The sequence below is a fragment of the Bacillus rossius genome, chromosome 13, assembly GCF_032445375.1.
Source record: "Bacillus rossius redtenbacheri isolate Brsri chromosome 13, Brsri_v3, whole genome shotgun sequence".
NCBI classification, from domain to species: domain Eukaryota; kingdom Metazoa; phylum Arthropoda; class Insecta; order Phasmatodea; family Bacillidae; genus Bacillus; species Bacillus rossius.
The window spans coordinates 15,551,507-15,577,142 of record NC_086340.1 but is presented as its reverse complement, the minus strand read 5'-3'; the positions used below and the strand labels follow the sequence as shown (position 1 = coordinate 15,577,142).

Below are 25,636 nucleotides of genomic sequence, written 5' to 3'. Positions count from 1 at the left end.
AAATTTCGCGAATTCATTTCGCGATAGGCTAAAATACAAATCGTTATACCTCAGTGCTGCCTCTGCTATTGGTTCACAACTCACCTGGATGACTCTGGGCCAATGAGAAACACCCAACCAAAGCTTTATAATCAGGCTGCTACGCTGGAACGTCTCACAAGACAGCAGCCAATGAGTGGGTGGCATTTGACCGAGTGTACGTAAAACTGTGGAGTTCATCCTACAGGTCACTGAACCCGCGAATTTTTCCGGTCCCTACCGATTGGGTTGAGCACAGCTATGACTTTGAATTTTATCCTGAGGCCAGACGAATCCGCGAAATTTCCGGGTCTCTATTCAATGATGCACCTCTCTCTTCCGGCTCTAGAAGCCGACTGACAGGTCACAACTTGTTCAAACTTTACACTGACTATGTCAACTGATCACGATATCGGGCTTACTACTATAAATGGTGTAGTGTCAGCAGTTCCTGCAATAAAAATTCATTCACCGTATTTGTTGATCACAACTCGTAGTTATCAGCCCAAAGACTGGTTTGATACTATGTTCCAATGTGCTGGAATCAGTCCAAGTTGATTTAAGCCCTAGTTCTCTCAGTGACAGGGCAACACCAATGGACATAAAAAAAGAAACTATGAACCCACACAGCACCGAGAAGGCGAACTAAGCCAGGTGTTGAAATGTTTAGGGTGATCAGTTTTCCTTCCCTTCTTAGTAGCACAACAATGTCAGTCGATGGTAACAAGTTAAAAGTGTGTACTTCAACACAAGTAGTAGGTACAGACTACATTTGCATATTTCGCGTTATTTTTTTTTTTTTGAGAGAGAGAGGCTGGAATGCTTACTGTTAAACATTTGATGTGTATAATCATTGGCCACGCTAATTACAAAAAAAAAAATATTTAAAAACTCAATGACATGCAATCTGGCCAGCAAAATTCAATGGGCAGTTTCAAATTGACATTTTTTTTATTTGCACAAGTGTGTGTGTGTATGGAGCTACTCCTGATACCAAAAAAATTAACATGTATTTTGCAGGTCTTTAGTAATAGGGCGGAGACTGGAGAAAAAGTAAAGGAAGTGAGCATATCCGCCATTTTCGTAGTGTTTTGTTTTCTGCTCTTTGTTTTCTTGGCATCACAGTTTGCGAATAATGTAACTGCATGGAGGTATTAGATCATCGAGTGGGTGCCATGGAGGTGTTAGTCTATGAAGTGTGTGTCTGTTCTGAAGTTGAAGTCAACTCGTTAGCAATTGGATAGCAAAACAAATCGTAGCTGTATAAAGAATGAAAAGCTATAAATTTGTTTAATCTTGAAAAGAAATCGCTGGGAAGAATAGTAAAGATGCCATCATGTAGTGAAGCATAATACCAACACACCTGCAAGAAATTAGCATTAAACTTCATTGTTACCAAAAATTATTTTGATACGCAGATAGTAAAAGGGAGGAGGGTTCGTTTATATTTTGATTTCAAGTGTTAACATGGCAAATATTTAAACACCAACACCCTTTTGTTTTTACCCCCATGGAGGGGTTTCTGTTCTAAAGTTTAAAGGCTGGTTTACGTTTGGGTACTTAAACGTTAATAATAATAACTGCTGTGGTCTTTAAGATATGACTGAGTATACGCTAACCGATAGTGATAAACCTTCACACTCGTACATACAGTCATAATTTAAAAGACAGGACTATTTATTGAGTTTATCCCTAAATTCTCAATAGTAAACTAGCATTTAGGTCACACTGGCTAGGAATTTGTTATCAAAACAAACGGCATAGCTCAATGAAGGCTAATGCTAAATGTTTGTTTAATAGCTAAGCAGAATGGTTAATTTGCCTTTATATATTTTGATTAAACATAGATGATAACAAAATACCAGCAAAGGAATTTGCTTTAAATTTCATAAGAACCAAAAAGTGTTCTGCCGAACAGATTGGGAAAAAGTTGACGTGTGATGGAATTGGGGTCGTTCACATGCTGAGTTCAATTATTAACATAGAAAAGATTGTCCCCACCCACTCCCTATCTTCTTGCCTCCATGTGTAATCATGGTGTTGTGCATTAGTAAAACTCATATTAGGTCTTGGCTGCGAGTGTACCATTTTTTTTTCGCAGCAACTTACCATAACTACAAGAGCTTTCATTGTATAATCATATTAAACATTTTTAATATAATTACTCGTCTAATATTTTGATAAAAACTAATATAGACACTTTCTATTGAAAGTCTTTAACCAATTGTTGTGCCAATAAGCCAAACACCGTTATCATTTTTTTTTAAAAAATGTGTTGTTATTTTAGCAGTAGACGGTCGAAAGCAAATAAAAGCCACCAGCATTAGCAAACCTTTGTTTTAAATTCAGTGTGATTACTTGTCTTAACGGAAGGACATTCTCTTCTGAGTGAAGATGATTTTCCAGAAGAATGGAGACATTATTTTATCCTTTGCATTCTTGAAACTATGTAAGATAATTTCATTTTGTGTTAGTCTGGTGATTTTTTTATTTTATTTTAAGTTTTAGCTAATGACAATGCAAAAAGATTGCTATTTCTCTAAATATTAAATTTTACCCATAAAAATGCAATAAAAATTTTCAGAAATTGTAAAAAATGTATTTTATTTTTATTTTTACAAACACAGTTAGCTATATTATAATTTAATCCATTCTGACCTTTAAATTTCACAACTTATGAAAATATTGTGTAACCAAAATTGTAAAATATATTTGTATGAAGTGGTTATTAACATATTGGAATGGTTTGTGGTGCGCATGTATGTTTTACTGTGTGTGTTTAACATCGTTGTAAAACTGTGATCATTGTTCACCTAGAATTTTGCTATGCAATTAGGTAAATTAGTTTGTAGATTGTGGTTTGTGAAATAAATGTATTAGTGTTTATTGCATGAGACTATTAAAAACATTATTTTTTAAGTGACATTGTATTCGTTGAATTTTTTTTCTCCCTACATTTTCGCTAACACCCGATTACTTATAGAACCTTACATTTCAAATTATATAGTATATAATAAGGATATGTAGTAGTTTTCCCTTGCATACCAGGGGGGCTCTGTTCACTAACTTCTTAGAGTGACCTTTTATCAAAGCTAATGTCAGTAGAATGCTACTGTTATTAAATATTTTTGAAGCGATTCGCTATTGATAGTTCATGGCTTTGTCGAAGCCCAGATGGTATTGTAGTTAGTAGAAGCAATGCTGAAAGATTATTAAAAATTGAGTCCAATTTCATGCAGAAATAGATGCATAATAGAAGCTGAAATAAATGTTATTTTTGAATATTTATTTCTAGACAATAAGGGAATGTATTAAATTAATGATTAATACTATACATTGTAACCAATGACAGATACTAATGTATATAACAGGTATTGATGCATGCGACTTGCATTTTTACAGCAGAAAACAACATGTATGCACAACATTTGAAAAGGACTTAAAGTATGTTAAGTATTTAATTTATGAAATATAATTATACATATTTACTAACTATTAACCTACACTTGTTTCAGTTAATATAAAATAATCAAAGAAACATAATTTTTTTAAAACAAATGCTATTCATCACCTGCGTAAATCTGTTTCTGTCTAACTTTATTTTATTCTTTAAACTAGGTTATCTTTACCAAATTAATTAACATTTAACAGCATTAAGGGCACTTTCTTTTGATTAAATTGTTGGACACTTGTCTTTACGATTTTTTCAAAAATAATAGGAGACATGCTAATTAATTAAAACACAATACACATGACAAGATCGTCAACATATGGGGGCAGTTCAATTGATAGTTTGTTTAAGATTTTAATTCGTTGAATGTGCCTCTCCACATGAATTCGAACACTGGCAACGCTGTAAGTAGTTTCCAATTCTTCATCTTTTAATTTTCCATCATGAAGATGTAGTGAAGTAAAATTAATAACCCCTTTTTTGGAGAGGCTTGTTTTATTTCCTGGAAAATCCTTCGGCAGTCAGACCGCATCGCCCTCTTTTTTTATATAGTCAATAATCTACAATTATTTTTGATAAATGTGTCACTTGATCTGCCACATTTGCATTTCTATCTGAATGTTAACATTCCGTTTGATGAACTGTTTATCATGATTTTTATTGTGTGAGTACATACCCTTGTAATAAAGGTAGGCTAAAGAGAGACAATTTTGGATCAACGTTAGGTGGAATTTCAACTTTATGTTTCCGTACAATGAGTCATTACTCTACATTACGATATTTTTTTTTAAACACCACATGCATCATTTCAACAATACTTTTACTGCTAGGCCACAACACACAATTAGCCATTGCAGATGCTAGCAGTTTTAGAATAGTGATGGAAATGCGTAACATAACTGTGCCGTGAACACCGAACATAAACCTCATAGCCAATTTTCATTTTCATAAAAGTATTGATTTAATACAATATTTTGGACATGTGCCATTGCAGTTTTGCACTATTTGTGATGTAATTAATTAAAGAATGCAAAATAAGAAGTATTCATGAAAACATAAACCCACAGAGAACAAGCCTAAAAAGTTCATGTCGAACATATGGACCCAATATTTAAATTAAACAGCAACGACGACAGAGCAGAAATACATTCTAACTTTAAATAAGAGATAGCACAAGAAATTCTGTGGAAGTAATTAAGTCATGAAAAAATAACACCGACGAACACAGTGGACTAACAACCACGAGACAACAACAATGCAACAAGTACAGGAAATGCAGACAGGCAACAAACCTGGACAACGCAGCAAACATAGGTACACAAAGGTGAAAATAAAGAGGTATTATGTACAACACAATGACACCACCACCGACGAGCATTGTAGGTTTCCTTTGACAAAACAGTTGCTATGTTTCGGAAACTGTCATCTGTTCCCGCCGTCTGCAATGGCGTATGTCCATACTTATTAAATTAATATTCCCATAGCATAAATCATTTTAAGAACGTATTAAAATATAAAAGTATCATTTACTTTACTAATCTTGCTGTACAATTGTGTTTCAATAGATAGCAATGTTAACAATAGACTGAAAACTGCAAATGTCACTCCCGCAACCTATGAGATTGCATGTAAAGGCTACGAAATATTAATTAAATTTAAAAACAATTTATGTTTGAGGTCATAGCACGGGCAGAATGAAAATACATGAACAATATAATAAACGACAAAGTAATAATAAAACTCTAGATATGCTTGTACTTGAATCAATTTTTAACGTATGTAGGACATAAACATGACTACCGCCGCAGACAAGTAGGTACTTGGCTTATGTTGGTCGTACGGAGCAACGTCTGCGTAGTATTTGAATCCTTTATATACTCTTTGCTATTTGAGAAACTTTGTTCAGTGAGATCCGTTTACGTGATCCGACTCAGTTTCCGTGTCATTGTAGAACGTTTCTTACGGGCGATTTTTAATGTTTTTTTTTCCAGAGAAATGTTTATATTTAAAAAAAAAATTTTAGTAACAAAGTTAGTAAAAATAGTCTATAATAGTACAAAATTGTATTAAAGAGTCTCAAAATAATTCTGAATTTTTAAATATGAATAATACATAGTTAAATAGTTACAAACTCTCAAAACGTGCGTCAAAATCGTTTTGGGCAATTCTGGCTTTATGATATTACGAAACAGGCTATAAGATAAGTAATCTTACACGACAGTAGGAAGCAGCAGTAGTATGCTGAGTAACGAGATGGATTTAGTACATAGACTCGCCGCTAGATCACAGCACAGTGCTTAAACTGACGCTCATTCTACAAGTCTTGGGTTTAAAATATTTGAGTTAAAAGTTTCCACTTTAAAATGTTTCGCAGCTACATATACGTGGAAATATTTTCCGTTCCAACATTAAAAAAGTGTTTCAAATATTCAAAAGGAAACAAAATGTTTTGCTGTGTACGCATGGGAGGCCAGCTAGCCGGTGAGTTTGAAAAACATTCCATTGCCAAAAATTCCGTTTTCGAGAGTTTTAAACAAACTAGTAATTTGCATGATATACATCAATGTTTACTTTATGGTACCCGGTACAGATAAATATAATCTTACGTGTTATGAGATGATTGCACAGGATGGTATGATCATAATATACAGTATTTACGTATGTATGGTACAATTAACATTCATTTCTTTTAGAAAGTGTATTATTTTAAAATTAAGTAACATGTTTTAACAAAGGGCCGTTTCTTTTACAGTAAAAAAAGTATGTGAAAACATTGTAGGTAATTTATATTTATACAGGGCTAGTGTTTCTTCTAATAAAAAACATATTTTCTACTGATATTCCTGACATAAAAAAGTTTTAATAACTTGAAATTATGTGGTATTTATTGTATGACTGGTTGGACGAAGTATTAACTGTCTTATTTATATTTTAGAATTTAAATTTAGAGTTAAAATGCTTAAATATGTTTATAGGATGAGAATACCTTGTAGATCTTTATTTAATAATTATTATATTTTTTTGGATATATATTGTTATGTATGACAATAAATACCTCATAATTTAAAGTTATTAAAACTTTTTTTATGTCAGGAATATCGGTAGAATTTCTTTTTTTACTAGAAGAAACAATAGCCCAGTACAAAACAAACTGGTGATAAGGTGAAAAAAAAAATACAGCGTGAGGATTGAATGGAAAGAATGCACTTCATTGATTTCAAAATTTAAGTTTGTTTACCTACTTTCAGTTGTAGATATTTGCTTTTATGGCTTGTTGAGAGTGAGGGGGGTTAGAAAAATTTTAATTTGAGCACGTGCATACAAAAAAAAACCCTACATTACTATTTACACTTACATACTGACACGAGCCCACAGAAGAAGTTGTAAGCAAAGCGGCTTCTCACGCAGTTTAAATAAATTGCAGGTGTTGCACCTCATCTTGGATCACCCAAAATAACAGATTGCCTTCACTGATATTTAGTAACATTTTTCGGTCTGGGTTTATGTATGTATGTATGTGTGTGTATGTGTATGTATATCTATCCTTCCCTCGCTCTTGCGTTCACCTCTGCCTACTTTCAGTTAAGGTAAGTTATCGTGGTATTGTCAATTTCACGGAGTAAATTATTATTATTATTATTAATTTAATTTTTGTTGACCAAATCACATAGTCGTGTGCTTTATTACATAGGTAAGGCATTAATTCACTCAAAGAGGTAAATGTACGTTATAATACACAAAATTCTCTTTCGGCACAGCCTACAGGTGCAGATGTATTTATAATTAGTAGGCTACTAATTTATTTTGGAACATTCTGGAAACTCCTGGGACATTAAAGAAACTTCTGGAATGATTTTGAGAAATTAACGTAACATACAATTCTATATGTCCTACAATGTTCCATATTATCAATGATTTTTTTTTTTTTTTTTTTCATATTTTATGCAAGAATAATGTTTCGAAATTTTTTAACTCAATGTAGGAAGTAATATATTTTTTTTATTATTTCAACCCTTTGTATTTCTGCCCCTAGGTTTTCAACTACTTACAGCGATAAATAGTGTGTCATCAAAAATTGTTTCAGCAAAAGTTTTAGATAATTGTTAGGATTTTACGATACAATATAACGGATTTGGTAGAACATCTACCTACTATGCGAGTTATGACATTTTTGTTGTCCTTCGACCCTTGTTATTTTTACCCCTTGCAGTTATGGTTATTCACATAAAAATTAATTTTAGACAACAGTTTTAATATTTACAAAGATTAGAAAAAAAATAAAAACGGATTCTATAGTGTTCACGGTACAAAATATATATAATTTCAACACCTATTTTTTCAACAACCCCTTGCAGTAATGGTTAGTGTTATCTCTGTGATTGAAGCCATATTTGTGTAGAGAATGTAACTCTAACATAAGGTTTTTTTTTTTTTTAAATTTAACTTGTATCAACTGTTACTACTTTTTTGTGTAATCAGGGAGTAATATGCTTTTGATATTGTGTTTTTCTTTTTTGATTTTTTATTAAATGTAAGTATTTATTTTTCATGAGATATGGTGCGGACTCTTCATTCAAACAAACTGCCACGAAGGTTAGTTTTTTTTACCGTAAGCACTTTGAAATTCAGGTTGCAATTACAAAATATTTATCATTCACTGCAGGAAGTCCGTTAGTCAAATGGGTCCCGATCATTATTTAAAAACTACTGGACGAGTTTCCGGAACAAGACTGATGGTGAGAAAATGCTCAGGCCACTTCATGAATCTCTTTCACGAATACACAGTTTAAAATGTTCAACTTAAATATACTACGAGCATTGGTTACGAATTATCCAGGGATCTTCGTAAATCCATTCGTAGATTTAGCCTACACGTACTGATTTACTTACATAGAACATTAATACACATGAGTAATCTTGATATATCAACAAAAAACATTCAAAAAATTCGGTTAACGTCCCTGTTTACTCTGTTTACAAACAAGCTCGTAACCAGGAAGTCGGAGAAGGGCGTACTTTTTTTTAATTTTTTTTTTTACGAATATTCAATTACCTGAAATTACGAAGAACTCTTCGTTTACTTCAAGTCAATTCTTTGTTGAAAAGTCCGTAAATTAGTAATTCTATCGTTCCTCTTCTGTTTTTCGTTTTTGAATGAATAAAAACACAATATCTGGTCAAGGGCAAAGTCAAGGAGGAACCGGGGGAAAAAAAAAAGGGGGGTGGGAGGCCTGGCCCCCTTTTAAAGCTTTCTTTTTTTCTTTTCTTTTCAATAATAATGCAAGTCATTAACCAGATTAAAATTACCGACATATGGTTAAATTTATGGCCAATGAATATGCAAAATTAGAGACTAGCTTCAAGTCACACTTTAAATTTATGATTTAAAGATTTTGAAAAAAAGCAATAAAAGTTCCTCAGATAACAAAAAAATGCGTTTTAAAATGACTTATCTAAAAAAAAAAAAAAAAAACAGGAGAAAGAAAAACTCCCCCCCCCCCCCCCCCTCACTTCGGGACGACGGCTTATCAGTGGATATTCCATGTACATCGACAACACAACGACGCTCATGCGAACCCAGCGATGAAATTAAACATGTAATCTGACAACACAATTAAAACAGCACAGGCGAGCACAGTAGCCTTCCAGAGATAGAACAGTCGCGACATTTTTACGAGTAATGGCATACGCCCAAAGTAATTATTTAAATTAATCGGTCTGCGTTATGTGTTTAGTCGATGTCAGCGACGGGTTTGAGAAGAAACTTGCAAAGGAAAAAAAAAAAAAAAAAGAGCGAATACTCGCCAGACACGAGTAACAGCTTACCTCGGTAACGAGCAAATTCACGTGTTTCTAATGTTGCAAAATACCTTTATAATACAAAACTTGGACACTAAATTTAAAAATATAAATATTCAAAATAACGCCGAGCGTGATAAAAAAATATATATATATACACGCAAATTTTTGTTTTTCAACTACATTTCTGGACGCGAATTACACGTAGTTACCGCACCCGTCGCTAGAATTCGCCGCCGGAGTAGCTTCGTTGACTATGTGATTTTTGATTAGCAGGGTCTGGACCTGATATTAAAGCATCGAGTTGTATATGCGCCCTAGGGCCCTGGACCCAGAGGATCGAGAACGCCCCCCCCCCCCCCCCCCCATAAATTTTACAGTGACGTGCTACATTATAATTGCATGGTTATTTCTTACCTACCCTCTTTTTGGAATGTCATTTAACCTGAAAATATAGAGTGATTATGGTTACAATTTTATAAGTCCGAACTAAGGTTTAATTATGAAATATTCAATATGTTTTTTTTTTTTTAGTTTGTAAAAAAATTATATTAGCTAAACATTTAAAAATAAACAGGCCACCCAGCCCCATGGGCACCCCATTCTTCGACTTCCGTCGCATTCACGGAATGAACTCCCGCCATAAGCTGGGATGCGCGGCCGGCGGTTGACGGCGGTGTCGGGTTACGTAACGTCTCCGCTCGGGCGCGCTCGGGCCGCGCGAGCGGAAACGCACGAGGGGCGCCCGAACCAACAGCGCGCCGCGCGGCGCGGTGCGGTAACTGTCTCGAAATAGTTCACGGACGACGAGCGAAGGGGCGGTCGCAGTCGGCGCGCGGGAGAGCTGCGGAGCGGGAGTTTGGCCACGCGCCGCGTGCCTTAAAATACGAAAAAAATAAATAAATAAATAAAGGTTGTCTTTGCGCGCGTGTTGATCGTTCAATATTGTTCCTCGCTGAGGGTTGGAAGGGGATGTTCGGGTAGCGGACCCGCCCGGAACACGATGGCGGACACGGATACGGCCTCGTCCAGGGGCGAAGTCACCTCGGCAGAGGGGGCGGAGCTGCAGAACCACGCCCCCGCACCCACCACCACCATCAGCACCATATCGCTCCAGAGTGGAGGCACCAGGCTAGTCATAGCGCTGCTGCAAGTGAGTCCAAATTATTCTCTTTTTTTAAAATTTGGCGCGCGGACCTCAGATCTTCGGAATTCTGGCAAGGGGCGGGATGTCCCGAGGGTTCTAGGGCGGCGCTGACGTGTGACGATAATTGCATTCGGAGCAAAGGAAATGGGTGCGTATCACTCGGTCATCTAATATTGAGAAATTGTCAAATTAATTCAATCCAATGCACACAAAATACTAATGTGCTGTTTTGGGTTTTGGTTGCCGAAAAAAAAATGTTCTAAGCCTATAAAATACTTTAATTTTAGTTAATTTTAGGAGAAAAAAATAATCCTGAGTCTAATAATTTTCACACTCTTGCACAACTGTAGGTAATTGTTCCCCCCCCCCCCCCCCCCCCTTTTTTTTTTGGCAAGGGAACCAACCCTATGATCGACTTTTCATTTGGCGGAACCCCAGCTCCTTCAAAGAAAGTTATTTGACAGTGATTGTGCCTTCTTTGTATGACATTCGTCCTGACTCACGGAACACCAGGGTTCCGCGGAATATATTTTGGGAACCGCTGCTTTAAATGAATACCTTCCAGTTAAATGGGGCGTCAAAATTATTTTGAAAAAAAAAATAGTTCCTTTCCGATGTCATTAAAAGTACTGTTATTAATATCTCCTGTTATTTTAGTTTTTGGGGTTATAGGGGAAAAAAAGGGGGGGCGGATCACACCCATTACCCCTCCCAAAGACCGCTTATGAGCGTTTGCAACATTTTATATTCTTCCCAAAATTAAAATAGGGGGGGGAAAAGGGGGGGGGGGGGGTGAACAGAACATCTTTGCCAACAAAATTATTATTTGTGCAAGGACTATTCCACATTGTAGCGGCGGGTGCGGAAACTACTTGTGATTAGCGTCAAGAAATGTAGTTTGAAAACTCAATTTGCGTATACCTATTTATCACGCTCGGTATTTATTCTGAGGAATTCTACGTTAAATTTCGCGTCCAAGTTTCGTATTAAAATTGTATTTTCTACATTAGAACACCTCAATGTTTTCGTTACCAAGGCTGAAAGTCTCGTTCACTGTTGTTGTGTGGGTGAGGTCTGGTGGGGGAAGGGGGTTTCTAGAAGCGAGTTTCTCAACCACAGCCTATCGTCAACCACAGCAAGATGCGTGTATTTACCCAAGATTGGACGTGGCCCATCGGAATTTATTCTTTCCCGGTGATTGCCGCGGACGCGTGTACGTTTGACGTGAATATATATTGAATATATATTGAATATATTTGTGGCAGAACAACGAAAGCAAAGGATGTAGCGAGTTAAAATGTTATAAATGATTCGGCACATGCTAAAAGGGCCTCAGTCCAAGCAACCCAGTTTTGAGAAAAACGAATAAATCTGTTTCTAAGCAACCCTTTTTAGCGTACCTACGTTTAGAATTTCCCTAGCTAATAATAGCTTACCCACGCGTGTGACTCAATCCCTTTTAGCATTGATAGTTGAAGCTATCCTATAACATGCGTGGTCATGCTTAACTCACTTTGCCATTTTTTTTTGTGACTGAGGCCCTTTTAACATGTGCCGTTTCAATTAGCCTTTTTTTAAAAAAGGCAATGACATTAATATATATATATATATATATATATATATACACACGTAGGTAAGTAATTTTGTGTGTGTCTATAGTATGATGAACACTGCAATATCAATATCTATATTTCAATATCTATATTTCAGTACTAACTAAAGGTTGTCAAAATTGTAATGCTGGATTCTTACATATATATGTATATATAGTCATTATTTCATTTTATGACCGTAAATTATAACAAAGCATTTAAGGATAGTTTTACTGTTAGGTATGAAGTTAATTTTGTAATACCTATGCGCGGTGTAAATTCAGCGATGTTCACGAAAACAATATGTACGAATGATTCACGCCGGTCCGCCATCTTTTCAATATTTCTGAGACCTCCACAGATGGCAGCACTGTGGTTACACATTTCCGTTCATTCACGAAATTACTCCTACCAAATATCGTATACCGAGAGCTAAGATTTTGCACACACACACACACACACACACACACACACACACACACAGATATATATATATATATATATATATATATATATATATATATATATATATATAGCAATCAATACAGAGCCGTAAGTATAGCAACAGTGGCCAAACTTGCGTGTAGAAAAAAGCGATTCTTAATTTTGTTAGGCTGGGCTCTTTGGAAACGATTATGGTTATGCAAGATTATGTAATACGAAAAATTTGCCCCAGAATGTGTGGCTCTAAACTGAGCAACATGTGTGTGTATATGTGTTTTTTTTTTTTTTAAGTGGCGTTGAAAGAAGCAGCCAGGCCTGTCGACGTTGCATTTTGTTTACACAGTTTATCGGGGCAGGCTTGAAGGTTATGATAGGGACAGCCCGTGTATTTGCTGCAGAGGCTGGAAACAACTACCTATGCCTTATCTCGTTCGGTCCAGTGCCTTAGCCAGGATTTTGTGAAGGAAGGGGTCCAGTATGGCCATCATATTGTTTTTTCACGAGTAAGATTTTAATTTTATGATTGATTTTTAAAAGAAAATTGACCGTCACACAAAAATCTCAGGAAATAGTAAAATTTTAGTACTCTGTTTACAGAAAAAATAATTTTATATTTTAGTTTTCATTTAATTGTTTTTATTTATTTTTGTTCTTAAGTCAATAATTTAATGATTTCGTTAAATCAAATCATATATATATATATATATATATATATATATTAATCTTATGAAATACATAAAACACACATGTCAAGTGTGTATGAAAGACAAACAGTAAGTAACACGTGTGCAAACAGGCATTAAATATAGACTATTCGGAAAAACAATACGTGTCGCTTCTGTATACGAGGCACGTCGGAAGAAATACGTTATCGTAATCCACAAAAGATTAAAATATATTTCCAAAATAATCTCTCTCTAACATCATTTAGCTAAGTTGCTTAATTTTCTAATTCAGTCCTCGCTTTTTTTTAATTCCTGGAAGGGAGGGGTCCGAACCCCATGGAAACCCCTCCTGCCCCCCCCCCCCCCCCCCGCCCGGGAAACGTCACTGTTCGGTCGCCGAACAAATGTCTCAGCGCTTTGATATGAAGATGGTTTGTTCTGCCCGGAGGTTCGTTTGGATAATTCTTCCCCCCCTCCCCTTTTTTTTCTCATTTTACACCCGTCTTCGTTAGTGGGAAATGGCCCATGACGTGTCTAGGATGGACTAGGCCGAATTGCACTGTAAAACCAAAATGATGTGTAAGTTTGCACAAAATGTATTTTAACAACAGTCTTCACCGATGTTAGAGTAATTTTACAACCATGTTAGTTGGTGTATTTTTACTCGTGTGCTCAAGTAAAAATACCATAAAAAAAAGAGTAAACGTTCAGTTGTATGGTTTGGCAAATACGTCAAAGCTGTTGGTGTGATTTTTCTTTGAGATGAATAAATTTACACGTTCATGCATGCGTATAGTTAGCAAAAACTGTCGATGTTGAGTAAATTTACAGTAACAACGAACATGTTAATTTGTACTACTCCCGAAATATTTTTTTTTGTAGCTTAGCCCTATATCTGTTCACGAACAATGTATACTTCAAAGCGATTTTTAAATTTATCACTTTAATCGGTGAAGAAAACAATTTTAACAATCTGATTGACTTTAGCGGACCTTATGGTTGTTAGGCTAGCGTTTTAACCTCTCTATAAGGCACTATTCCATGCTTTCAGTACATGCTAGAACTGGCATAAAAATTTGCCTTTAAATTCATAAAATCCATTAAATAATTAATAAGAACTTCTTGGATTGTAGCATCTCAGCTCTCTGTATACGGCATTTAGTGGGAGAAATTTCGTGAATGCGACGTAAGTTGAGGAACGGAAATGTGTTACAACCATGGTGCTACCATCTGTTGTGGATGGTGCGAACAAAGGTTTGTAAAGACAAGGAAAAATCTTGTAATATTAACTGTTAATTTAATTTTAACAAGATGGGTCAAATTTTAATAAAATTCTTAATCGAAAATCAGGTCCAAGCCGGGGTTTATTATTTTTTTCAAGTTACTTTTCGTTTTTATCGGAGCCGTTTCATTTCATAGTTTTAAAATCGCGCTCTGCAAATCAAATGATTCGATAGTCGACGTAGCTGCTCCGGCAACGAATTTTAGCGGCTGATACGGAAACTACTTGTTATTCGCGTTCGGAAATCTAGTTAAAACACAAATGCTTATATATTTATCACGCTCGGCATTGTTTTAAAGAAGTTTCCGAGTTTCATATTCATAAGTGTATTTACAACATGAGAACACATGAATTTGCTCTTTCCCGAGGTTAGATGTTACACATCACTGGCTAGAACGGAAATAATAGGTCTCATTTTTTTTAAAGTAGAAATATCCTTTCCTAAACAATTAACTATGGTAATATTACGTATATATTAAAAATCACGTTACAAAAATGTAGTACAAGCAAAATAATTTCGGATACTATCCCCTTAAGATAATGTGCACAGTGTGTTAATATATGTTAAGATATGTTAAGAAGCACAGGAGACAGCGCGTCAGCATGCAGAAACACGTGCGTGCTCGCACGGCGTGAATGTTGGCACGCCTGCCGGCACGGCGCTTGCCCGGCCACGCGTACCAACTGCAAACAAGGCTTTTGGGGGAGGGGACGGGAAGTTGACTGCATACATAGAACAACAAAACGGGGTGCTTGAACTCTCCTGCAATGTGTTTGAAACTAGTATTTTTGACGTGACAACGTCTAATAAATCGATGAACGCCGGCTGCACGCACGAAAAAGGATGACTCATTGTCCCGTTACGCACATTGTCCCGTTACGCTGTGTCCCGTTACGCTCATTGTACGCTTGCACCGCATCTATCTCTCTTCCACTCGATTGGAACAACCATCGATTTGACTTTTTCGAGGCACATTAAACTTGAAACACTCCCATTCGTTTCCTACTTTTCCTATCATCGCCCTATCCTTAACAGAATAACACAGATTGGAAGAAGTTAAATAGCAAACATGTATAAAAGTTTAAGTTAAAATAATCTGTTCGTTAAAGTAATAAATATATTTGAATTAATGAGTGCAAATAAAAGTAAATTTATCAATTATATTGTAGATTTCATTTCACTCCTTCTTTGTATCCATACAAAATAGTGAAACTCAATAAAAATGATTCAATTTTATTCATAAAAGTATGAAATCATTTCATCAATGTTTTGTTATGACGTTGTCACGTTAAACTATCGTCCGTAAACAGACTTTACAGACAACCAATTTTTTTTGTGTGTTTGTTGTGCACAGAGATATTTTTGTGTCGGTACGGAAATTTTAACTTGAGCCACATAAATGTTGGCAACACTGGAACAATTTCTCCCCTCCTCGTAAAACTCTTCTTGCTCGTATGGAGATCGCCTTGCGAAGACAAGGCGTGGCCTCGAAGCTATTCAGCCGCTGATTGCAGCGGGCCAGAGCTTCGATGAAGAGAAGATAAGAACGAAAAAAAAAAAAAAAATGAGCGGCAGGGCCGTTATATCTTTAAAAATAGCTGGCGAGCCGAGCGATTAGCCTGCAGGCCTGTGCAAGCGCTGCCAGTCCCGGCAACTTAACAGAAGCATTAGACTGTTGCAAAATTTTTTTTTTTTTCATAATTTTGCTTTAATCTCAGCTTTTAGTTGGTCATCGAATTTTTTCCCCCTTGGTATGAAAGGGCTTTATTACTCTGTTGCATTATGATGTTTAGCAACAGATTTGTTTTATGTAACCACCAAGAGGAAATATAATTCACTTTTTCTCCGAGGCATTAGTCATATTAATATACAGGATGCCCCAGAACTGACTGTCAAGTCCAGAACTCGTGATAGGGCAATTATTTATGGTTCTGAACTTAAAATAAAAAGGGTCGTAGTTATTTTTTTTTTAGCTATACAACCAAATTTTTAGATTCTGTGACTATAAATTTTTATTAAACAATAATAATTAAAACTGTTATTAATAATTACACAGTGAAATCAAGCTTACTCTAATTTTGGAGAAAACAAATTTATTTGCAGGTCTTATTCGGAAAAAAAAAACATTTAATCGGGTAACTTGGAATATTGATACTGTAAAAAAGAATTAATATATTAACTAAGCAAGTTATTTGCCTTAATGAGCCATATTTTCCAATAATTTGCTAATTTAGCAAAGTAACTTTTTTTTAACTGTATGAACAGTCAAAGTTACCTAATTAAAAATATTTGCCGCGTAAGTGATGTAAACATCCCCCTTCCCCCAATATTGTTACGAGGATACTAGAGACGAGGCAGCGTGGCAGGCCAGACGGCCCGGCGCGTCGGCCAGCCAGGGTGAATTGGGGGAGGGGGGGGGGTGTCCGAGTGTAGGCCCCACCTCGGACACAGCTGGCGCCCGTCACCCCTCTACATGGTAATCCGACCAGAGCGGCGCCTGTTTTGTCCCTCTCGAGTGTTGGGCACGTCTCCCAGAGCCCCGTCCGCGTGAAGTGGCGTAACTAGTACGCCATCGTTCTCGCAGCTTCGGGAGTTGAGTCGACCCTAGTGACGCGACATTCGGGGAAGGGTGTACGAGACCTTTCCAGAACGGGCCTGAGAGGTATATAAGCGAGGAGATTAACCTCGCGAGTGACTGGAGCATCTGGGACGGTGTTGCGTGCGCGGTGGACGAGTGGGTAGTGAAGTGTGTTGGCACAAAGGCTCACTACAATAGACGAACACTACAGGAAGCCACTGTCGACCCGAGCTACAGTGGAGAGAGTAAATAAAGTGGACTTGTGAAAGTGGAATTAATGTATGACAAAACATCTAAATTTTTGTAATTTAACCAATAGTGTAAATATTAGGCAATAAATAAAACGGAAATGAATTAATTGGGACATATTTTCCTGAAATGTTTTCCCGCCCATAACAGAATGGTATTATTTATTTAATTTTGAATAATTATCAATAGTAGTGTTATTCATGATTGTGTAACAAAAATGTGTAGTCACACTTTATAATAATTTGGCGCAGGGTAGTGTTAATTCTTATATATAGATAATTTTAAATTTTTAAATTATTTATTCAGGGTCGTAATTAATTGGTCTATCGACTGTCCTAGGCTTGACGTCGAGTTCTGAGACACTCTGTAGATAATGGTTTACGAAAACCACTTCCTAAGGCTGAGTTTTACATAATATGTTGAATTTGCGTTTTCATTTTCTCATCATTGCTATTAGTTAAGGGTAATTTCTATAAATTTAACACTAGTTATACCTCGCTTGCATCTGTTGTTCTGGCATTAATATATTCAAATGATGTTCACCAAGCGAACTATAATGGTTGTAAAAAAAAGTCCCGCAAATTGTATTAATTACCAAGATTTGTGTTTATTATTAAACATGTGGTATTGCACTTATTGAATATCTGTTGAAAATATTAGGGACAGAAAAAAATAATGCAAGAGAAGTGTGTTGTAAATATTTATAGACGTAGCCCTTAGCTAACAGTAATATCTAGACTGGAAAATTTCAAAGATAGACTACACAATCCTAAATGTACTCGGACAAATCATACCTGGTCACCGATCATCACGAAAGTTGACACAGCGAAGCGTTTTTTTTTTGTTTTTTTTTTCATGGAGAAGGTTTTTACGCTTTTCATTTAATGTAATGCTCCACTAGATGGCGCTGCAGCGCATCAAGTTGTATACCGTTCAACTGATCTTCATAGGTAAATTCATTTTTATAACAGAGAATCATGATTCGTAGACATACAAGCAGTGAATGTGTGTAATTACTCTATGTCTGCCTCACGGTCATGTAGTAAGGTTTTGGCGAATTCATATCCTACTCCTTGATGAGACCCGACCGCTAGCGAACTAACGGCGCTAATAACTGTTAGTTTTGAACTTCGTCAATAGATGGCGTTGCCTTGAATTTTAAACGCGCTATCTTTGGTGCGCTGGTCACGTCTCGCCTTTTTTTTTATACTAAGATCTCGATACTTTATTTTCGTGGTGGAGTTGTGTTATCTCTTTCTCTAAACAGTTTACTTTGCATGCGTTTTGGATTAAGCTGATTTTGTTAGTTATACATCCAGATAATTAATAATCACAAACATCTTCACCTTATCACGCCGTGTTTTACCCGGGATAGGCTGGCTGGCAGCCTGGCGGGAAACGACCAGTCACACCCAAACCAATGCGGACAGAAATGTCCAAGTGCCCAACCCCCGCTTGGCAGACTCTCATTTACTCTGTCCAACTCTTCATCCAGATCCATTCCTCTGCTTCCCGTAACCAACCTGCACGCATAATGCATGACTTTTGCACCCGAATGAATGAGCCCAGGGTTTATTTACCCTGTGTCTATGCAGTTTTTACCTGGGCCCAAATTATCTAGTTTTAGTCTAGGATAGAGGGGAGTTAGTCATGGCCTAAACGCTGACATGGCTGGCCAATCCCCTCCTAGCACATGATGCATGCTACCTCTCCTGCATGGTTAACAATCTGCATGATTAGAGCGTATACGCTTCGAGCTGAGACGCATATTGAGTCTTCCCTACCCAGACCTCTATCGCACACTCATAGCTTTAAGTTAGGTTAGGGAAAAAAAAAAATTTTTTTACCCGGGCAACGCCGGGTGGTGCAGCTGGTAGATTTATAATTTTGGTAACCACCCCCCTGGAAATCACACGGCTCCACGGAGCGGTGGCTGGTGAGAGGTGACCGAACCGCTTCAAGTGTTGGCTCAGCGATGAAACCGGCTCTGCATCCCGACTGACGCAACAGCCTCTGACATGGCAGTTCTGCAACATTGACCGCGCGCCGCGAGTTTAAGCTTGCTGCCTCGTCGTGTTTCGCTCGTGAAAGATCGTCGTCGCCAACAGTTTTTTTTTTTGTAAATGGAACGTAAATATTCACGTAAAATTACAGAATTTGTAAATTTGTAAATTCACACGAAAACAAACCGTATCACTACATAATAGGTGTTCGCACAGTTTCTCCCGGTCGTCCCAGTACCTCCCATAATTAAAAGTCGTTTGTAAATCGTTCTCTAGGTGTTCGCACAGTTTCTCCCGGTCGTCCCAGTACCTCCCATAATTAAAAGTCGTTTGTAAATCGTTCTCTGTATTAATTGCTCATAAATAAGCATGATACAACAAAATATATTCGATTATCCTTTTATAGTTTTAAAAAAATGTGCCTGAATGAAACATCAATTAAAAAATAAATTTATGCTACAATTTTTGTAAGAAATACTCAATATTATCTTGAAAAATATATGTAATTGTATAGGTATGCAAACCATAGCCATGTGTTGTTCAACGTTACAATATCTTTCATGTAATATTACAAACTATTTTTGGCAACTGGTTTCCAATGAAATCTTTCGTAAAAGTACAGAATTTTTTTTTGTGTGCACTTTGCTAAAAAATGAATCCTTGTAAGAATCGTGGCTATATTAATTATCATACATAGTTCATGATTGTGTTGATACCGCCGCTATTGTCTTTTGGCAATTTTTATTTATTCTTATATTAACCTACGTAATTTAAAGAATTCTAATATACATTTAAGAAAATTTGCAGTCTAGATGTTATCATAACTTACTTTGAACGTGACCGCTTATCGAACTAAATTATTTCTTTGCAATCTTACATTCCTCAAAGATTCCATTCCAGAAAATACTAGGAAAGTTTACTGTGCTTTAAAAATACTGTCAACCTATGTACTTACATTTATCTCAACGCCGCATTATGTTAATTATATTTTCTGCGTTTTAAACAGTGCATCCACAAAATCAAGAGACATCTTAAAATTAATTTCCCAACATTCGTAGATTTATCGACATAATTATTATTTAACTCAGATGACAAAGTATTGTTTAGATATATATTTTTTAAGTATGTCGTGGTGATGATGAGATCAAAGCTTAACAAAAAGTAGCATAAGAAAAAAAAAACAGATGTAGTTCTCAGTGATTTACGGAATGTGAAACGATCAAAAAGAGAGTGCTGTAACTGCATTGCTGTTAGGCGCCATGTAAATTCCAATTTCATGGCGACACCGACCCAGTGGGTTGTGGCGAAGTCATGTGGCTGCAGATACGCCGATTATGCGTCACACGCATTATTCTGAAGTCTCTTAGCACTTCTAATAACATGATTTTAAGGTTTATATAAATTTAAAAACATATATATTACACATAACTTATATTTCTACTAAAATAGCATTGGCGCTAAAGCCTCTCAAATTGCGAATTTATATATATAATATATATATATATACATATATATAATATATATATATATATATATATATATATTTATAATATTTTAGCTATCAAGTTCCTTTCCGAGAAAATAGAAGGCAGCAGGATCTTTGTCTGATACACCGTTAGTAAGCTGATGCTGAGCTACAACCAATGAAGTTCCACTTCTTAACGTACTTGGTGGTTACACGCTCGTGAGATTTTTTTAAATCACGTATTTCCAATAACTATTAAGATCCAGAAATGCCATTAGAACTGTCCAAATATTTAGGTCAAGTCTGCTGAGGTGAAAGTCATCAGATATTTCCGGCCAGGCCAAAGTTGCTCTTGATGTATCCGTTTCAGAATTTAGTTCCTCGCTACACCATGCTGTTTCCGGACAGACTGCCGTTTACTACTCGCTTGTGCTGTTTTATTGCCAGGAGAGCACACGCAAGAAAGTGCATTTTTAAAATGTGTGTTAAAATTGCTGTGATTTTTTTTTCCAAATTGCGGGAATGAATCTCTAATAAGAAAATATATGGACTGGGAAAATTCGCAGGTTTAGTGACTTGTTAGCGTAACGCCAAATTACTGTGCCTACAGAAAATAGTGGCCATCTGTTTATATGTAATTGTGGCCTTGTTAGGTATTTTGATCGCACTATAAAAAACAGTTTTCCGCTGTCATAAGTTTTTTTTGTTAATTACAAAATACTTTTTATTTTTGTGGTAACGACAAAATAAATTCGGTCATGAAAAAAAATCTGTAATGAAAGAAAAACTTAGATGTCAATAATGAACAAGCCACATGGTTGCTTATTCATAAAGAGAGGAAATATTCGCGGGTTCATATCGTGGTAGGATAAAATTTAAATGCATATATAATTGTCTCGAGTCTGCTTTTGGCTCACAGTTTATGCTGAGTACTGTCGACCAATGAGAAACCCTCGACTAGAGAATTATCGAATCAGAGACTAACCGGTGAAGTGGTCTGATAGGTCACCAGCCAATGGACAGGTAGCATTTGTCTGAGTGTCCAGAGGATTGTGGAGTCTATCCTGGAGGTCATTGAACCCGCGAATTTTTCCAGTGTCTAATTATTCGTTATTCGATACGTCTTTCTTTGAAAGTTTTGTTATTCGCGTGGAGTCCTCCGTATTCAATGCGTGTCAATAGGGGCGTGCCCTTTTCGCGAAAAGATTCCGAAGACTAGCTGAAAGTTAAATCACTGTAGCATTGTCTGTGTTTCGTGATTGGGTGAGTTTCTGTCCAGTACATGTCTAATGTCAGTACAAAAAATCATAGTAATCCAATACGGAAGCAAACGCGTCCTGAGTGGCTCGGTCAAATAAGGCAACGACTTCTCACGCAGACGGCCGCCAATCACAAGGAGGAAACCGCTGGTGTGGATATAACTTGTTGCAGTCTAATAGGCGTTCAGATTTTTTTCGCAAAAATGCCTGTCCCTACGCGTCAATCACAAAAGCAGCCCGAATATATGTTTTTTTTTTTAATGGAGCCTGTCCCGAAATCAAAATGTGAATTTTTTTCTTCTCTCTGCGAATATATTCGTCACCGGCCCAGTCAAAATGCGGTGGGAATCACGATGCTACGATACGTTTCATTTACACGTGCGCCGCAATCATAAATTTCGTGCCGAGTAAAAAAAAAAAAAATATTAATGTGAGATTAATGCGCGATCGAGCTCTAGTGTTAGCGGCATTGTTTACACAGACCATCAAGAGACAATAATGGTCGTGTCATTATCATAATAACAAAGTAGTTCAGCTCTGGACTAGACCAAGGACGACAACATTTTGATGGAGCAGACGTGTAACGTCATGACTACTAAGTAGCTGTATCTCAGTCTTTTCTGTTCCTCTTTCCACCCAATGTCTATTCCCTTTAAGGACGCCGTCTGCTTGGGCACACACACGGTGCGCAGAGCTTCAGGGAAAACAACGCGATTTGAAAACTACTTAAGCTATCCGAGTGGTGTCTGTTTACGAAAAGCATTTAAGAATTTGCTGAGGGCCGAAAAGTACTTTTGTTTTCGGATTAAGTTTTTAATGTGTATTTCGAGAAGAGTTCAAATGGCTAAAAGGCGTTTTTTCAGAGTAATTTTTAGGTATAAAACAACTGGCTCAGATTCTTGAAAGCACTCAAGGGACTTACATTACACCTTTATCTTCATTTCTATGACATAAAATGTTTCTATCGTCGCTCACAGTTGTTTGATAAAATCAGCCAATCAGCAATCGCGAAAACGGAATTATGGTAATTTTAGACAGTTAATTTCAATGTAAATTTACACATACTTTATTTACGTAACCATCCTGCGTATGTATGTGTTAAATTAAATTTTCTGGTCTAAAATACCACCATTATTGTATGTGTAGAATTACATTGCTGTATCAAGTCTTTTTATCATTCATATAGTAAAATTTTACATACACTAACTATGCAATTTTGCACTTTGAAATATGTAAAATATATATCTTTGCATTTAAAGTTACATTTTCTGTAAATTACTCATCACGCACAAGTAATTTAGTCATAGCGACCTACAAAATTCGCATTATTTTCTGGTGTCAGGATAAATTCCACATTTTACTTTCAGGCATAATAGCATGTGATTGAGTCATTTTGTATTATTTTTTTATTTTTTTTATTTTTGTTTCATTGTTGTTCGGGGCGTGTGAAAAACTACGCATGTATGGTCCAATGAGTAGGGACACCGGTATTTCGCGAATACATTTCGTGTCAAGGTATTTCACAAAATACTACTGTAGCTTTTTTTTCTTAGAGTTATGACTAGGGACCGGAAAAATTCGCGGGTTCAATGACCTCTAAGATGAACTCAATAGTTCTACGTACACTCGGTCAAATGCCACCCACTCATTGGCTGTTGTCTTGTGAGACGTTCCAGCGTAGCAGCCGGTGATTCTATAAAGCTTTTGTTGGGTGTTTCTCATTGGCCCAGAGTCATCCATGTGAGTTGTGAACCAATAGCAGAGGCAGCACTGAGTTATATCATTTGTATTTTAGCCTATCGCGAAATAAATTCGCGAATTTTTCCGGTATCTAGCTAATAGTTAGGGGCATGCACTTTTCGCGAAAAGATTCCGATACTAGTTGAAAGTTAAAACACTGTAGCATTTTCTGTGTTTCGTGATTGGCTGAGTTTCTGTCAGGTACATGTCTAATGTCAGTAAAACCATTGATATATATATTCAATGGTACAACCAATCACAATAATTCAATACGGAAACAAACGCGTCCTGAGTGGCTCGGTCAAACAAGGCAGCGACTTCTCCCGCAGACGGCCGCCAACCACAAGGAAGAAACCACTGATGTATATATACCTTGTTGCAATCTAATAGGCGCTCAGATTTTTTCGCAAAAAATGTCTACCCCTACTAATAGTGTTTTGTGAAATACCTTCACACGAAATGTATTCGCAAAACACAGGTGTTCCTACCAATGAGAATTCGGTCCAAGCTTAAGACGGCATGCAATCTAAGCCTTTCTCAAAATAATAACCCGAGTTTTTTTTGGCAGGTCTTTAGTAATGGCTAGAGACCTGCAAAATTCGCGGTTTCGATGGCCTTCAGGATAGACTGCACATACCCCTGTACACTCGTGCAAATAACACAAGTTCATTGGCTGCCGACTTGTAAGTCGTCTCAGCTGGTTTGTCTGTGATTCGATCCTTCTTTGGTTGATGGTTTATAACTGGTTGAGATTCGTCCAGATGAACAGTAAGCCAATAGCAAAATTATCTAAGAGGTATATGTGTTTGAATTCTAGCCTATCACCGAATTAATCCGCGAATTTTGCAGGTCTCTAGTAATGGCCGTCTTCCTGTTTGCACAAGTCACAGGCAACAACTCCTACGCGGTCCCGAGGCGCTAACTTCCCGCTTTTTCCCAAGGTCATGGTGAGTGTGGCAATCGGTTGTGCAATCAGGAGTGCCAACCCCCAAGCGAGAGATATCCCCATGTCCACCATAGCATTGAATTGCTTCAACAAATCGTACTTTTGCAATCGGAAGGTCTGACGCGTCCGCAGATTATGTCGCTTTTTACGTCACATACGTGCTTGATCACACACATATGTATATATATATATATATATTTTTTAATTCGCGCCGCTGTGTGATTCCAGCGCAAAGTTGAACGCACACGCTACTGCTGCCTGTTGGGACGCCAATAACGCACGCGTGTTTTACCTACAAGCATTAGGGATGCCGTTAACTGGCTCGACATGCCGGCGGTCAGACGTAATTACTGGAAGCGCGCTAATTAGCGGGCGCTCGTCCACCTGCTATAGGAGGAGGAGGGGAGTATAAAGAGAGAGATGGTGGGCAAGGCTGCCTATCCCACCTCGGACCATAGCCATAAGGTTTGGTCTCGCATAACTATTATTTTGTATGGCATATTCGATTTATGTAACATCCTAAACCCGATATATATTTAGGGGCATGCATATTTCGCGAAAAGATTCCAAGACTGGCTGAAAGTCAAAAAACTGTAGCATCGTCTGTGTTTCGTGATTGGATGAGTTTCTTTTAGGCATATGTCAATTATTACATCACCAATCACGGTAGTTCAGTGCGGAAGCAACGCGTCCTGAGTGGCTCGATCAAATAAGGCAACGACTTCTCCCACAGACGGCCGCCAATCACAAGGAAGATCCCGGTGGTGCGGGTATACCTTGTTGCAGTCTAATAGGCGTTCAGGTTTTTCCGCGAAAAATGCCTGCCCCTATATATATATATATATATATATATATATATATATATATATATATATATTCCTTGCATTTGTTTTTCGGTTACAAATATTTTACCTACATGTTGTAACGAGGATGCTAGAGACGAGGCAACGAGGCAGGCCGGTGAATCCAGCACGCCGGCCCAGCGGGTCTCTCTCTC

The 25,636-nt window shown here is 37.0% G+C and overlaps 1 protein-coding gene across 3 annotated transcripts in view; it reads left to right on the top strand.

Annotated features, from left to right (window-relative positions):
• The window catches only part of LOC134538266 (titin), a 381,555-nt gene that overhangs the window by 117,507 nt on the left and 238,412 nt on the right, over positions 1–25,636 (top strand). The window contains exon 1 of one of the 3 annotated variants that reach the window (XM_063379429.1): positions 10,084–10,421. The exons of the other annotated variants lie outside the window; for them this stretch is intronic. Within the exon in view, the coding sequence (XP_063235499.1) occupies positions 10,272–10,421 (150 nt within the window). The 5' untranslated portion in view covers positions 10,084–10,271. Of the gene's footprint in view, positions 1–10,083; positions 10,422–25,636 lie in introns of those variants that run through there. 3 annotated transcript variants of the gene reach the window in all.